The sequence below is a fragment of the Myxine glutinosa genome, chromosome 1, assembly GCF_964187855.1.
Source record: "Myxine glutinosa chromosome 1, kmMyxGlut1.1, whole genome shotgun sequence".
In the NCBI taxonomy this organism is placed as follows: Eukaryota; Metazoa; Chordata; class Myxini; order Myxiniformes; family Myxinidae; genus Myxine; species Myxine glutinosa.
The window spans coordinates 289,632,841-289,645,706 of record NC_136261.1 but is presented as its reverse complement, the minus strand read 5'-3'; the positions used below and the strand labels follow the sequence as shown (position 1 = coordinate 289,645,706).

The 12,866-nt window shown below is 49.8% G+C and overlaps 2 protein-coding genes across 4 annotated transcripts in view; one reads left to right on the top strand and one right to left on the bottom strand.

The window, feature by feature from the left end:
* Nucleotides 1–9,859, bottom strand: part of LOC137438869 (zinc finger MYM-type protein 1-like) — a 36,483-nt gene extending 26,624 nt beyond the window's left edge. The window contains exons 1-2 of one of the 2 annotated variants that reach the window (XM_068134327.2): nucleotides 9,700–9,859; nucleotides 9,355–9,526 (exon numbers count right to left, since the gene is read on the bottom strand). In XM_068134327.2, coding sequence (XP_067990428.2) covers nucleotides 9,355–9,526; nucleotides 9,700–9,733 — 206 coding nt within the window. In that variant the 5' untranslated portion in view covers nucleotides 9,734–9,859. Of the gene's footprint in view, nucleotides 1–9,354 lie in introns of both variants that reach the window. The other variant, XM_068134312.2, reaches the window with a different exon arrangement.
* A 1,169-nt stretch (nucleotides 9,860–11,028) lies between these two features.
* The window catches only part of CCDC77 (coiled-coil domain containing 77), a 104,123-nt gene continuing 102,285 nt past the window's right edge, over nucleotides 11,029–12,866 (top strand). Inside the window, exons 1-2 of one of the 2 annotated variants that reach the window (XM_068134302.2) lie at nucleotides 11,037–11,156; nucleotides 11,304–11,366. In XM_068134302.2, the coding sequence (XP_067990403.1) occupies nucleotides 11,314–11,366 (53 nt within the window). In that variant the 5' untranslated portion in view covers nucleotides 11,037–11,156; nucleotides 11,304–11,313. Of the gene's footprint in view, nucleotides 11,367–12,866 lie in introns of both variants that reach the window. The other variant, XM_068134293.2, reaches the window with a different exon arrangement.

Below are 12,866 nucleotides of genomic sequence, written 5' to 3'. Positions count from 1 at the left end.
AACAGCAGAGCGAGCTTGTTAAAGCTCAGCTCGCGCTGCGAAAGCGCAAGCCCCAGGAAGCCATCGGGGAACTTGCCCACGACATTCGCCGCGCAGTGGGGATCGCACATGCTAGCATGGCAGCGGATTCCCGGGAAAGCCTGGCGCTGGACCATTTTATCCAGGCCCTCCCGGATATTGAGCTCCGGCAACAGCTCGCCATGTGGCGCCCGCAGACTCTGAGCCAGGCGGCTGACGCTGCGGCCCGTTGGGAAGCAGCGAGGCCCCTGGCCCGGGGGGGCGAGCGTCTCGCAATGGCGGTCCGCCAGATGGGACCCCCGATGGAGGGCGGACCCCTTAGGGGGCCCGCCCCCGACGTGGGTCCTGACCTGGCGGGCATGGTCCGGAGGCTGGTGGACCAGCGCCTGGCAGGACCTGGACCATGGCAGGCGGCCCCGGAGGTGGCCCGCGGTGGACCACGAGCGGGTAATCCAATTCGGACCTACAGGGGGGGGAATTTGGAATTCCGGAGGCAAGCACCTTACCAGGTGAGGTGCTATACCTGCAACCGCCTGGGTCACCTGGCGCGGCACTGTCGAAACGCGCGCCGGGATGATCCCCGGCAGTTGAGGTCCTCAACTCCGCCCAGGGGGGAGCGGGTTAGCCGACCCCAGACACCCCCCCGCCAGACCCCGGGAAACTAGAAGGTGTCGGGCACGTAGGGCGGTGTTCGGCAGCAGAGGATGGAGGAGAGCCCTCATTGACGCGACAGGTCATTTATTGTGGCCAAATTGGAACCGGTAGCCTGACAATTAGATGCAAAATTGCCGGCGTGGGGGTAGACGCCGTAGTGGACACAGGAGCTAGCGCCACGATCATCAGCCCTGTGGTCCTTGATTCGAGCGCAGGTGGCTGGGATAAGATCCAACGCCTGCAAAATTATAGTTTGCAGCTTGCTACCGGGGTGACGGCCCCGATCATAGGGCGTGGTTCTGTGACCCTCAAGTTAGGGTCGGTAAGGAGGGAGATAGATGTTTGGGTGGCGGAGGTGTGCGACCCATGTTTAATAGGGTTGGACCTGTTGACTGCCAGCGGTTGTAAAATCGACTTGTGCCGGGGGATCCTGCAGGTGGGAGTAGAAGAGCTGCCGTTAGGGGGAGTGAGCACGGCCGAGAGAGCGGAGCTGGAGGCTTCCGAGGCCGTGACCATCCCCCCAAGGGCCGAGGCGATAGTGCCGGCCCGATGGGCAGCTCGCCCAACATGGCAGGAGTCCTGCGGCCTGGTCGAACCGGTGGCAGCGCAGTCCATACCGGGTTTAATCGTGGGCCGCACCCTTGTAAAAACGGACGGACCGGTAGTGGCCGTCCGAGTAATAAATATGAGTACAGAACCACGCACTATAGTAAGGGGCACGAGGGTAGCTGGCTGCACCCCCGTTGAGGAAGTCGCGACAGTGAGGGGCGAGAACGTCCAGCCGAGCCGACCCCGGGGGGAGCCTTCAATGACAAGTAGGAATTGGCCCGATCCCATTTGCGAGATGGTAAATCGTAGCAGCGTAGAGTTGGGAGGTACCCAGAGGGAGGCCTTACACAAACTGGTTGGGTCCCATTTGGACCTCTTCTCCCTGTCCACCGAGGATATTGGACGTACGGGCCTGGTGAAACATCAGATCCACACCGGTGAGGCCCGGCCTATTCGTCAGGCCGCCCGACGGCTCCCTTGGAGCAAGAGGGCGGAAGCTGACGAGCAGGTTGAAAAAATGCTCGACGCAGGTGTGATCGAGCCCTCGGGAAGTCCTTGGATGTCACCTGTTGTGCTGGTCAAAAAGAAGGATGGGACCACGCGGTTCTGCGTGGACTATCGCCAGCTAAACAACGTGACACTCAAGGACTCATATCCCCTGCCAAGGATTGATGACACCCTCGATGCCGTTGCGGGCTCAAATTGGTTCACAACTTTGGACCTCAAGAGTGGGTATTGGCAGGTGGAGATGGATAGGGCAGGGAAGGAGAAAACGGCATTTTCCACAGGTAAGGGACTGTATCAGTTTACTGTGATGCCGTTTGGTTTGTGTAACGCCCCCGCCACCTTTGAAAGATTGATGGAGCATGTACTAGGCGGCATGCCATGGCAGTCATGCCTGGTGTACCTGGATGACGTCCTGGTACATGCCCAAACGTTCCCCCAGGCACTAGCTAATTTGGACCAGGTGTTTGGGTGCCTCAGACAGGCAGGGTTGAAGCTGAACCCGAGTAAGTGCACTTTGTTTGCAAGAGAGGTGGCCTATCTAGGTCACGTGATTGGCCGCGAGGGGGTAAAAACAGACCCAGACAAAATTAAAGCGGTAGAGGAGTGGCCCGCACCACGTACCATCAAAGAGGTGCGGGGATTTTTGGGACTCTGCTCCTACTACCGGCGCTTTGTGGCGAAATTTGCGGAGTTGGCCCGTCCCCTCCACCGGCTTACGGAGAAGGGGACGCGATTTAATTGGACACGGGAGTGCCACGAGGCCTTCCAAAAATTGAAGGGGTGTCTAACATCCGCACCCCTTCTAGCTTACCCCACTAGTGACGGGACATTTACCCTGGACACGGATGCGAGCCAGGAAGGATTGGGCGCAGTTTTGTCTCAGACACAGGAGGGCGTGGAGAGAGTGATTGGTTATTATAGTCGGGCCTTAAGTAGGCCCGAGAGAAATTATTGCGTCACTCGCAAAGAGTTATTGGCTATGCTGGCTGCCATGAACCATTTCCACCCGTACTTGTACGGGCGGAAATTTTTGGTTAGAACTGACCATTCCTCCTTGCAATGGCTCCTTCGGTTCAAGGAACCGGAGGGCCAAATTGCAAGGTGGTTGGAAAAGTTGCAGCAGTACGATTTTGATGTGGCCCATAGGGCCGGGAAGGCCCATGGTAATGCGGACGCACTCTCTCGGCGTCCTTGTCTGGGGGAAAACTGTAAATTTTGTGCGAGACACGAGGAGAGGGAGCAATTGGGCGATTCCGCCCCGATTCTCGTCGTCCGGGCAACCCGGGTGAGAGGGCCAATTTTGCCACTAACCGCGGACGAGGAATTTGGAGAGTTGGCTTGGAGCACGGCCCAGCAGGAGGATCCTGTTCTGGGGCCGGTGTTCCAATGGGTCAAATTGGGGCAAAGACCAAAGGGGGAAGAGGTCACCCCCCTCGGGGCACAAACAAAGGCATATTGGGCTCAGTGGCAGACCCTGGAATTGAAAGGCAACATCTTGTATCGCAAGTGGGTGGAGGTTCCCTCTGATCGAACTTCCTGGCTGGTGATAGTCCCTGACAAATTCAAGAACGTCATATTGCAACAGGTGCATGGTACCCGCTCCGGCGGCCATTTGGGCAGGACAAAGACAATATCTCGGGTCCGCCGGAGGTTCTATTGGGTGAATATGGGGCGCGACATACAGGACTGGTGTCGGAGATGCGACGCCTGTTCTGCCAAAAAGGGACCAGCACGGAGGATGAGGGCCCCCCTTCAATTACATCAGGTGGGGGCCCCCCTTGAGCGGGTGGCTATGGATATTCTAGGACCGCTGCCCCGCACCCGCCAAGGTAATAAGTATATCCTCGTTGTGATGGACTACTTCACCAAATGGCCGGAGGCTTACGCCCTCCCCAACCAAGAAGCAGGGGTGGTAGCGCAGGCCTTCGTGGAAGGATTTGTGTGCCGGCATGGGATTCCACAGGAGTTGCACACCGACCAGGGACGAAATTTTGAGAGCAAATTGCTAAAAGATGTGTGCAGTCTCCTGTCAATTCGGAAAACCAGAACAACGCCTTTAAGACCTCAATCTGACGGGATGGTGGAAAGATTCAATCGAACTCTAATCCAACAACTGGCACTGTTCACCACCACCCGTCAGGATGACTGGGACGAACATCTCCCTTACTTGCTCATGGCCTACCGAACCAGCCAGCACGGGGCCACCGCATGCAGTCCAGCGTTGCTTATGTATGGGCGGGAGTTACGGGCTCCCGCCGACTTGCTATGCGGTCCCGTGCCAGACACAGTGGTTAACCCGCCGAGGGAGGGGTACGCACGTCACCTAGAGGAAGGCATGGAGCTAGTCCATGCCTTCGCCCGCCGCCAACTCCATCTGGCGGGGGAAAAGATGAAGCGCAGGTACGACGACCGGAGCCAGGGGAGTCAATACGCTCCGGGGATGAAGATTTGGTTCTTTAATCCCCGGAGGCGGAAGGGAAGGTGCCCAAAACTCACCTCCCCCTGGCAAGGCCCAGGAGTCGTCCTGTCGCAAATCTGTGACGTGGTCTTTAAGATCAAAATGGGGCCACGAGCCCTCCCTCGGATCGTCCACGCCGACCGGATAAGACCTTACACCGGCGAGCAGGCGCCCCCGTGGATCGCCTCGGCTTTAGATGCCGAGGCGGGACCCAGTACCTCTGAATAAGGGGGGCTTATTAGTGCCAGAGGACTGGGGGATTGAGGAGCGATAGGCCCGGTGGGAGAGGGTGGCATCCCTGCCACCTTTCCCATGTGTGGGGCAAAGGAGCAATAGCTTATGGGGTGTATGGCAGTGAAAACTAGCCCGGGTGGGTTAGGATATGGTGTGTAGGGATCTAGCGAAGATTGACATTAGGTAACGTTAAGATTAGTTAGTGACTGATACCTGTAGTGGGGACGCAGGTAGATTAGTGTGGATTATAATGACGAGGGAGCGCAATAGTTAAAGGGACGACTGGGAAGCGCAAGTTTCAGAAGGGAGTAGTTAGCTGAGATGATGCCGTGTTTGTGAGAATTGAACAGGTGTGATTGCACAGGTGTGCAACTGGACAGGTGTGTGGAGCAGTGTATGAGTAGTGAGTGTGTGGATCAGCGCGAATGCGCTTGGGGAGAGAAGGGTGCAGGTGGCACCAGGTGTGAGAGCACAGGTGTGCAGGTACAGGTGTGTGGAGAGAGTTGGAGTGAGTGGTACGGAGTGGTGTGCATGGTGCGAAGGTGTGGATGGGGGAAGAGTGGACCCCTTTCACGAGCACCCGGGGCGGGTAGTGTAAGTGTTAGGTAGAGGGTGCAGGTAAATTGTGGTTGGATATTGGCATTTGTGGTGCGGTTGCAGAATGGTGTTGTGAATGGGTGCATTAGTGTTGTGGAAATGGCTGGGCGTGTAGCCTGTTAGTGTGTGTAGTTGGTTGGGCACTCCACCACTGTGAGGATGTCGGCCAGGTGAGGCCGCAGGTGGGCTCTGGGAGCCGGTAGTTGTGAGTGGGTGCCTGAGGATCCCGGGTGTGGATCGGGCAGCCCAGTGCCAGAGAGGGCACGGAGTGGGGAGAGAGCCAGAGGGCCTTCCCCAGGTAGTTAGGTTAGGGTGAGGAGCAGGTAAGCTCGGAGGCAACTGCAGTGGTGGAGGTGTGCAGGTGGGTAGACCCACTGGGAGAGGTACACGCCGCAGCCCAGAAATTGTGCGAGGGCACCGGGAGATGAATCGGGGGAGTGAGACCCCAAATTGAAGAGCACCACAGTTTGGCCAATGGGAATTGGTTTTTAGAACCCATAGTGTAAGAGGGCCAATGGTTTGGCCGGAGAAAGACCCCGGGTAGTGTAAAGTTGTTAAAGTCATTTAGGAAATAGTTAGGATTAATGAACCTGTCGCACCATACGCAGCCACTTACCTGTGGTGATGATGATGACTCCACACCTGTGTTTTCTTTGTTTTGTTGCAGGAGATGAATCGCTGTGTGGATTTGTGAGACGCATCACGACGTGGATGAGACATTGGGGTGATTCCATCTCTCCCTCCCTAGGAGGGACTGATGATGAATTGGTAATGGCAAATTATGATGTTGAGTTGGAGATGGCAAATTTTGATGAGAGTTGAAAATGGCAAATTTGATTGGTTAGGAGGGAGAGAAGACGAATTTGGTTTATGGGAGGAACGGGGAAGACAGTAGGGATGTTTGTTGATTTGTAAAGTAGATGTTTATGGGTAGTGTTGTGTTTTGTGGATACAGTAAGGGGTAAGGGAGGGGCCATGTAGGTTACCTGGTGGGGGGGGGGGGCGTACGATAGGAACGTACCTGTCTCACCTGGTTCCCATGTGCCCCCAGTGTGCATCACCTTACATTGCGTGCACTTTTGCGCCCTTACCACCTTACTCACTTGTTTCTTCTTTTGTCTCCCACCTCCGAGGATCTGGCTTTGGGGTAGAGAGAGAGGAGAGAGAGGTGCTGGCTGCGCAGTTGTGGGCCTGCACTTTCGCTGTTCGCTGCCTGGATCGGTACACCATATGGACCGCAATGTTTGTGGCCACCCACAATGGACCGCAGTTCGTTTGCGGCCAAGCACCACCCGGGGATGGACCTATGGATCAACGTGGCACCTATGCCATACAGGTGAACCACTAATAGTTAACACCACCAAGTGCACCACAAGAAGAGCAAGAGACACCTGCAGGGTTAGGGGTTGTCGCATTTATTTTTAATCATTGAACAATGGTGACTGCACCGATTGGTGGTGGGGTGGTGCTTTTGATGCTGGAAAAGGGTGCTCTGCACGTTATTAAAGGCCGTCGGCCACAGAGCACTCGTGGGTTGGTGTATCGATGTTGGCAAGCGCGCTCTCTCTATGCATAACATCTGCATGTGTTCCTCCAAAAACAGGTCCTGGATCGTAGTGTAAATAGCAGCGTAGTCTTGTAAATAATGCTCCCTACCGGCTGTATGTTTAGTTTGAGAATTCTTTCCGGATTCGGTTATCCTGTGGGTGTGTTTCTGTGAGGAGAAGGGTGCAACGTCGCAGGGGGACATATTTACTCATTTGTGAATATCTGTAAAACTGTCGCACTCAGGGTAGAGTTAATAGTAGAGGGAACTACATTGCGTGCCACACTAAAGTAGGTAAAAATTTATCGGGTCGGGACGCCCCGAGGGTAGAGAAGGGTGCAATGTTGCGAATATGGAATTTGGCCTCCATATCCGCTTGTAAATATTCCCCTATTTTTTCCAATACTCCCCAACTTTCCCCAGTCCCCCATTCCCTAGTCCCATTGCATGTAAATAACAATCAGTAGAGCCGACCTTCCCCTTATTCCCCCATTAAATGTCGTGCCCAGGTCCACCGCACCACACGTAGACAACTTTCGGACATCTTCCTAGTTATTCTTAATCTATGTCAGTTAAGGCCTCGTTTCCATTAATTATGACTCTTCGTTGCACCAGAATGTGATTATATGGCACCAGTAGTGAGTTTAGGACCTTCCCATACCTCCTCCCATCTTCTTCCCCAAACAACAACAATAACAACAACTACAACAACAATTACAACAACAACAGAGGGGATGGCGGCGGAGCGGGGGAGGATGCGTCCTCACACCGGCTCGATTAGCTCCAGACCATGCGCTCCACGGGGTTACCCCGAAGGGGCTGGCTGTCAGCTCCTCGTCAAGGGCGGAGCCTGGTAAACCCCCCCCCGCACCCAATAAGAAGGGCGGACCGATTCCATCTGGGCGGAGCTAACGAGCCGAGGGCGTGTCACTCCCCGCCGGATATACGCGGCCCCGCGCCGGATGTGACGTCAGATTCGCCCCCAGCTGGAGAAAGACGGACCTGCGAGCGCTGAAACAGATGCGCCTGAGTTTGGAGAGGCCTGAGAAAGAACGTCACCTCTGAGCGCTGCGACGAGACCTCCCCGCATCTCTGGACCGAACCGTGTACCCTGCTTTGAGCCAAGAGTGCACCTTGAGCCATCGCGACCTGCCTTTCCTTTTCATCAACCCCCGTGTGAGTCAGCATTTTGTCCCGTGTGTCTGTCGTCTGTCCGGGGTTAATATAAGAGTGTGTCTAAGTGCCTGTCTTCCTGTAATATACCTCTAGCCCCTGTAATCTAACCTTTTTCCGTACGAATATACTTGAGAATCGAAACGTTGGTGTCGTATTGTGTGATTGTGATCCAGCCGGGTGTCTTCTTTTTCTTATTGAGCCAGCGTAGCGCGATTAGTCAACATTCGGGCACAATCGGGTAACTTGTACGGATACGGCGGCCATCCCGCTCGGCCCACCATACCATCAAAGTCGTATCTGTAACAATATATATATATATATATATATATATATATATATATATATATATATATATATATATATATATATATATATATATATATATATATATATATATATATATACATATATATATATATATATATACATATATATATATATATATATATATATATATATATATCTTTTATTATAACTAGGACGTGCCCGTACGTGGGTGCCCGTACGTGCGTGCAAAAAAGCATGCGTGCAAACAACAACAACAAAAAAAAACTTTGAAACCACGTGGCAGTAACGACCACAGAACCCCCCCCTCTATTTACATGAAATGGTTTGGTCCATTCGCAACGACCACAGAACCCCCCCCCCCCCCCTCTATTTACATGAAATGGTTTGGTCCAAAGCGAACGGCTTGCGGAGTTTGGTAAAGAAATCGCCATAGCTCGGTAACTACTTGTCCGATTAATATGAAACCTTGAAAAGGCACATCCTCGGGTCCCCAGCAATATACCTGGCAAGTTTCAAGTATATCGGACCCGTGGTTGTCGAGAAACAGCGGTCACAGACAAACACACAGACATACACACATACACACACACAGAGATTACTGGAATTATAGATAGATAGAGCAAACGTTTATGGTTCGCTATGTATGTATGTATGTATGTATGTATGTATGTTTATATGCGACGAAAACGTCTTTTTCTTCTTCTTCAAATAAAATTATCACCCTCTTAATTAACCCTCTTGATTGCGTTAAGACTGCTGAGACCCCTCAGACCTTTGATGACCCTTTAATTCCCATAAGACCCTTCAGACCACCAAGACCTGTGAAGACCCAAAATACCCTGAAGACCCCCAAAGACCCAAAATACCCTTTAAGGCCCTGAGGCTCAAAATGACTCTGAATACCCAAAGACCCTGAATACCCCGAAGACCCTGAATACCCCGAAGACCTAAAACACCCCGAAGACCCAAAACACCCCGAAGACCCAAAACACCCCGAAGACCCAAAACACCCCGAAGACCCAAAACACCCCCAAGACCCAAAACCCAAAACACACCCAAGACCCAAAACACCCCGAAGACCCTTAAGACCCAAAAGCCTCTGAAGACACCAAAGACCCAAAAGACCAAAACACCTCAAAGACCCAAAATACCATTTAAGGTCCAGAGGATCCAAGAGACCCCGAAGACCCAAATGGCCCTGAAGACCCAAAACACCATGAAACCCAAAAGACACCGAAATGGTCAAAGATGCCTCCACCTCTGAAACGACGTGTGGTGAGGCGCGCGGAGCGCGCCGAGTCACGCTAGTATATATAACGTTTATTACCTTGTTCTGTCCTTATATTGTCTTGTTGACATTGTGTAATTCCCATCACGATTTCGGAAGAAGTCGGGGCCCACGTCCATGCAGTATTGTTGGGTGTTTGCATCAATAGTCCACAGGGCAGCAACAGAGGAAGTTACTGGTAAACTTCCCTGTTGGTTATCTGCATGTTCTTCTGTGTTCGGCGAAAGGAATTCATGAGCAACAGCACGTTCGTCCACGCCAGAGCCATCAGTGTAGACTGGGCCCACTAGGGTATCAATGATACACCCAGTACCGTTATCACCGGGAGTCGAAGACGCGGTTACTTCATTAACAGTCGAAGCAGAAACACTGTAATTGAAGTACCTGTTAATACAAGGCAGTTTTGCTTTATTTGCATCCAATTCTGCTTTACGCTTGCGTTCCTGAACACCGGTCAAATGTTCCTTCATCATTTTAGTCTCTAGAGCAGTAGAGCTCCTCTCAATGAACTCTCCTCTCCCGCTCCCGCTCTCCCTGGCATCGGTGCGTGTGCGTGAGGCTAAACGTACGTCGTTTGAGAGTGCAGTGCCGCCACGCGCAAATGAATGACTGCAGTGCGGAAACATAACTACAACACGATTTAATGTAATACTTAAAAAAAAAAAAATTATATTTATATATATAATACACGTACACTCCCTTAAAATAGATTGTTTTGTTTTTTTAAATAGCATAAAATTATATGTATAGCCTACTGTATATATAATTTATGGAGATGTTTCGCGAGTTGATCGTTATAGACCACTCTGTGTTTGAGTCCGGCGGCGAGGCGCCATATTGTAAGCCCAGTGTTGTTTACACGCAACCCCGCTCTCAATTTCGCATTACTTTTGTGGAGGACGAAAAAAAACCACATTGCAAGTATATATGACGACATACCAACAATATAGTCAACTATAGTCTGCAAATTATAATCCCTATTAGTATTAATTAATATATTTTCGTTCCACACGTCACTGATTATTGTGCAGTCAGGTTCTTGAGGAACTGTCTATTTATTAAGTACGTAAATCCCGCTCCTTTTGAGATGTGATCAGATGGGGAGGTTATGAAGAAGAAGTGATCCAACAAATGGAAATGCAGAATTTGTGAACAGAATACGTAAAACAGGAATTGTAATTTACCAAAAATGTTATGGTCATTCATTTTATTATTTTTGTTCTTTATTCCTGTTTTAATTTCCGGGTCGTCGATGCAGCTCTATTTCGTGGGTGAATATTTATCACTTTTAAACAGTTGTTTACATAAGTATGTCTAAACTATTCATCGTTGTTTATTTTTTAAATGTAAAACGTTACGAATTGGTGAAATACGGGGTTATGATGTTCAGGGTGGTGTATAACTTTAACATTTGTTTGGATTGACTTGTATCGTTAATTTGTAATAAATTTAACTAAGCCCTTTCAAGATAAAACAAAAAACACAGGAATTACATACGAACAAACATTACCGAAGTAGAAGGTTCGAAAACCTGAAATCACAGGAAGTAGATTATAAGTTTTTTAACACAACGAAAAACGGAATCACCACAAGAGTACGGAAAAGTTAAATAAAGCAAAAAGCTATTGGGTACCCTTTTAATGAAAGAAGTGCGAAATTATGGAAGGAAATCGTGGCTTTTAGACAATGGCAAACACGTCATAGCCTTCCACTACTATGAAGAGGAAGAAGAAACTAAAATTGTTATGCAGAAGAGGAAGAAGAAACTAAAATTGTTATGCAGAAGAGGAAGAAGTGCATATTAGCCACTTGTGTGCAGCATACAGCACTGCGTGCGCGTGGTACGGTCCGAGCCGGAAAATTGGCGCCAAATTTTAAACTTCATGACGCTAGGTCGAGCGGGGAGTTTGAGGCACTTCGTGTTTGCTATAGCTTGTTTGAAGAACATAATACAGTAATTCGATTAGAAATTCTTCCTTCATTTACAGTGTGCGAGGAATGGCGTCTGCCTTTGACTTCTCAAAGTCTTCACGCAAAGTGACTCCCCATAGGTGATGTATTAATCGCATCTATTACTATATCTCGATGCTTTAATTTCATAGACATCAGAGAAATTTTTTCGGCTTGATATTAATGTAATTGGTAAGTGTGATGTGTGTATTTAAATGCGCTTATTTTACCTATTCCATGAAAGTGAATTTGTATATTTACCTCAGCCACCAAAGGTGGATGGAGGTTGTTTCACCCCTGTCTGTCTGTCTGCTTGTGAACAAAATATCTCAAAAGGTTGTCGACGGATTCGGACTAAATTTGGCAGAGATGTAGCGTATGCGACAAGGACGAAATGATTAGATTTTGGTGAAGATCTGGATTCGGATCCGGCTACTAGAATTTTTAAAGTGATTCTTCACCATTGCGAGATGGGGCCAAAAACGATACATATCAGGATATCTCAAAAAGTTGTGGACGGATTTGGACGAAACTTTATGGACCGCTTGGGTGTCTGACAAGGACAAATAGATTCGATTTTGGTGAAGATCTGAATATGGATTCGGATATGAGAATTATTTAATTTTTTAAGTGATCTTCACCATTGGGAGCTGGGTCAAAAAATGATGCATAGCAGGATATCTCAAAAAGTTATGGATTTGGACAAAACTTTTTGGACAGGTTGTGTGTGGACAAGGAAGAATCAATTCGATTTTGGTGAAGATCTGAATATGGATTCAGATATGAGAGTTATTTAATTTTTTAAGTGATTCTTCACCATTGAGTGATAAGGCCAACCCAGCGGAGGTATGCTCTCTACTGAGTGCCGTTCTAGTTATATATGCTTCAAAAGCTGTACTGTGGAAAAGTTTGTTATTTTCACTTTTGTGGGGCTACTCCCCATTAATCATTGTGGGAAGTTAGAAGTGTGCAATATAGGTCGGTGATAATTCAAATTTCTGTGAAAGTCAATTTAATATCGCAGAACGCTGATTTCAGCAGGTCCCCATGACAAAGTTGCAGCAAAGAAACCACTGAATGAGGTGAAAAGAAGAATTTTGCAGGGCAACACCTAGGTTATGTGACAGAGCAATGGAATCTGGTACACCGGTCTGATGAATCGAAATTTGAACCTTTTTGAGTGAAGATACGCCAGAATGGGCTTGTCCTTGTCCCTATCCTTCGTGTTCATGTCAACCAACCACGTTCTCGGTGCATCATAGCAGTGCGGGATCAGAAGAAGAGATGCGCAGTAACCTAGGAAGAGACCTTGCAGCTCCATGTGCTCACCCCAGACTCACCTTACCCGCTCACCTCAGACCTTTTTTTACCCTCGCCGCTCGCCCCTGACCTTTTTTACCCTCACCGCTCGCCTCCGACCTTTTTTTTTTTTTTTACCCTCACCGCTCGCCATTGACCTTTTTTTTTTTTTTACCCTCACCGCTCGCCCCCGACATTTTTTTACCCTCACCGCTCGCCTCCGACCTTTTTTTTTTTTTTTTTACCCTCGCCGCTCGCCCCTGACCTTTTTTCTACCCTCATCGCTCACCACCGACCTTTCA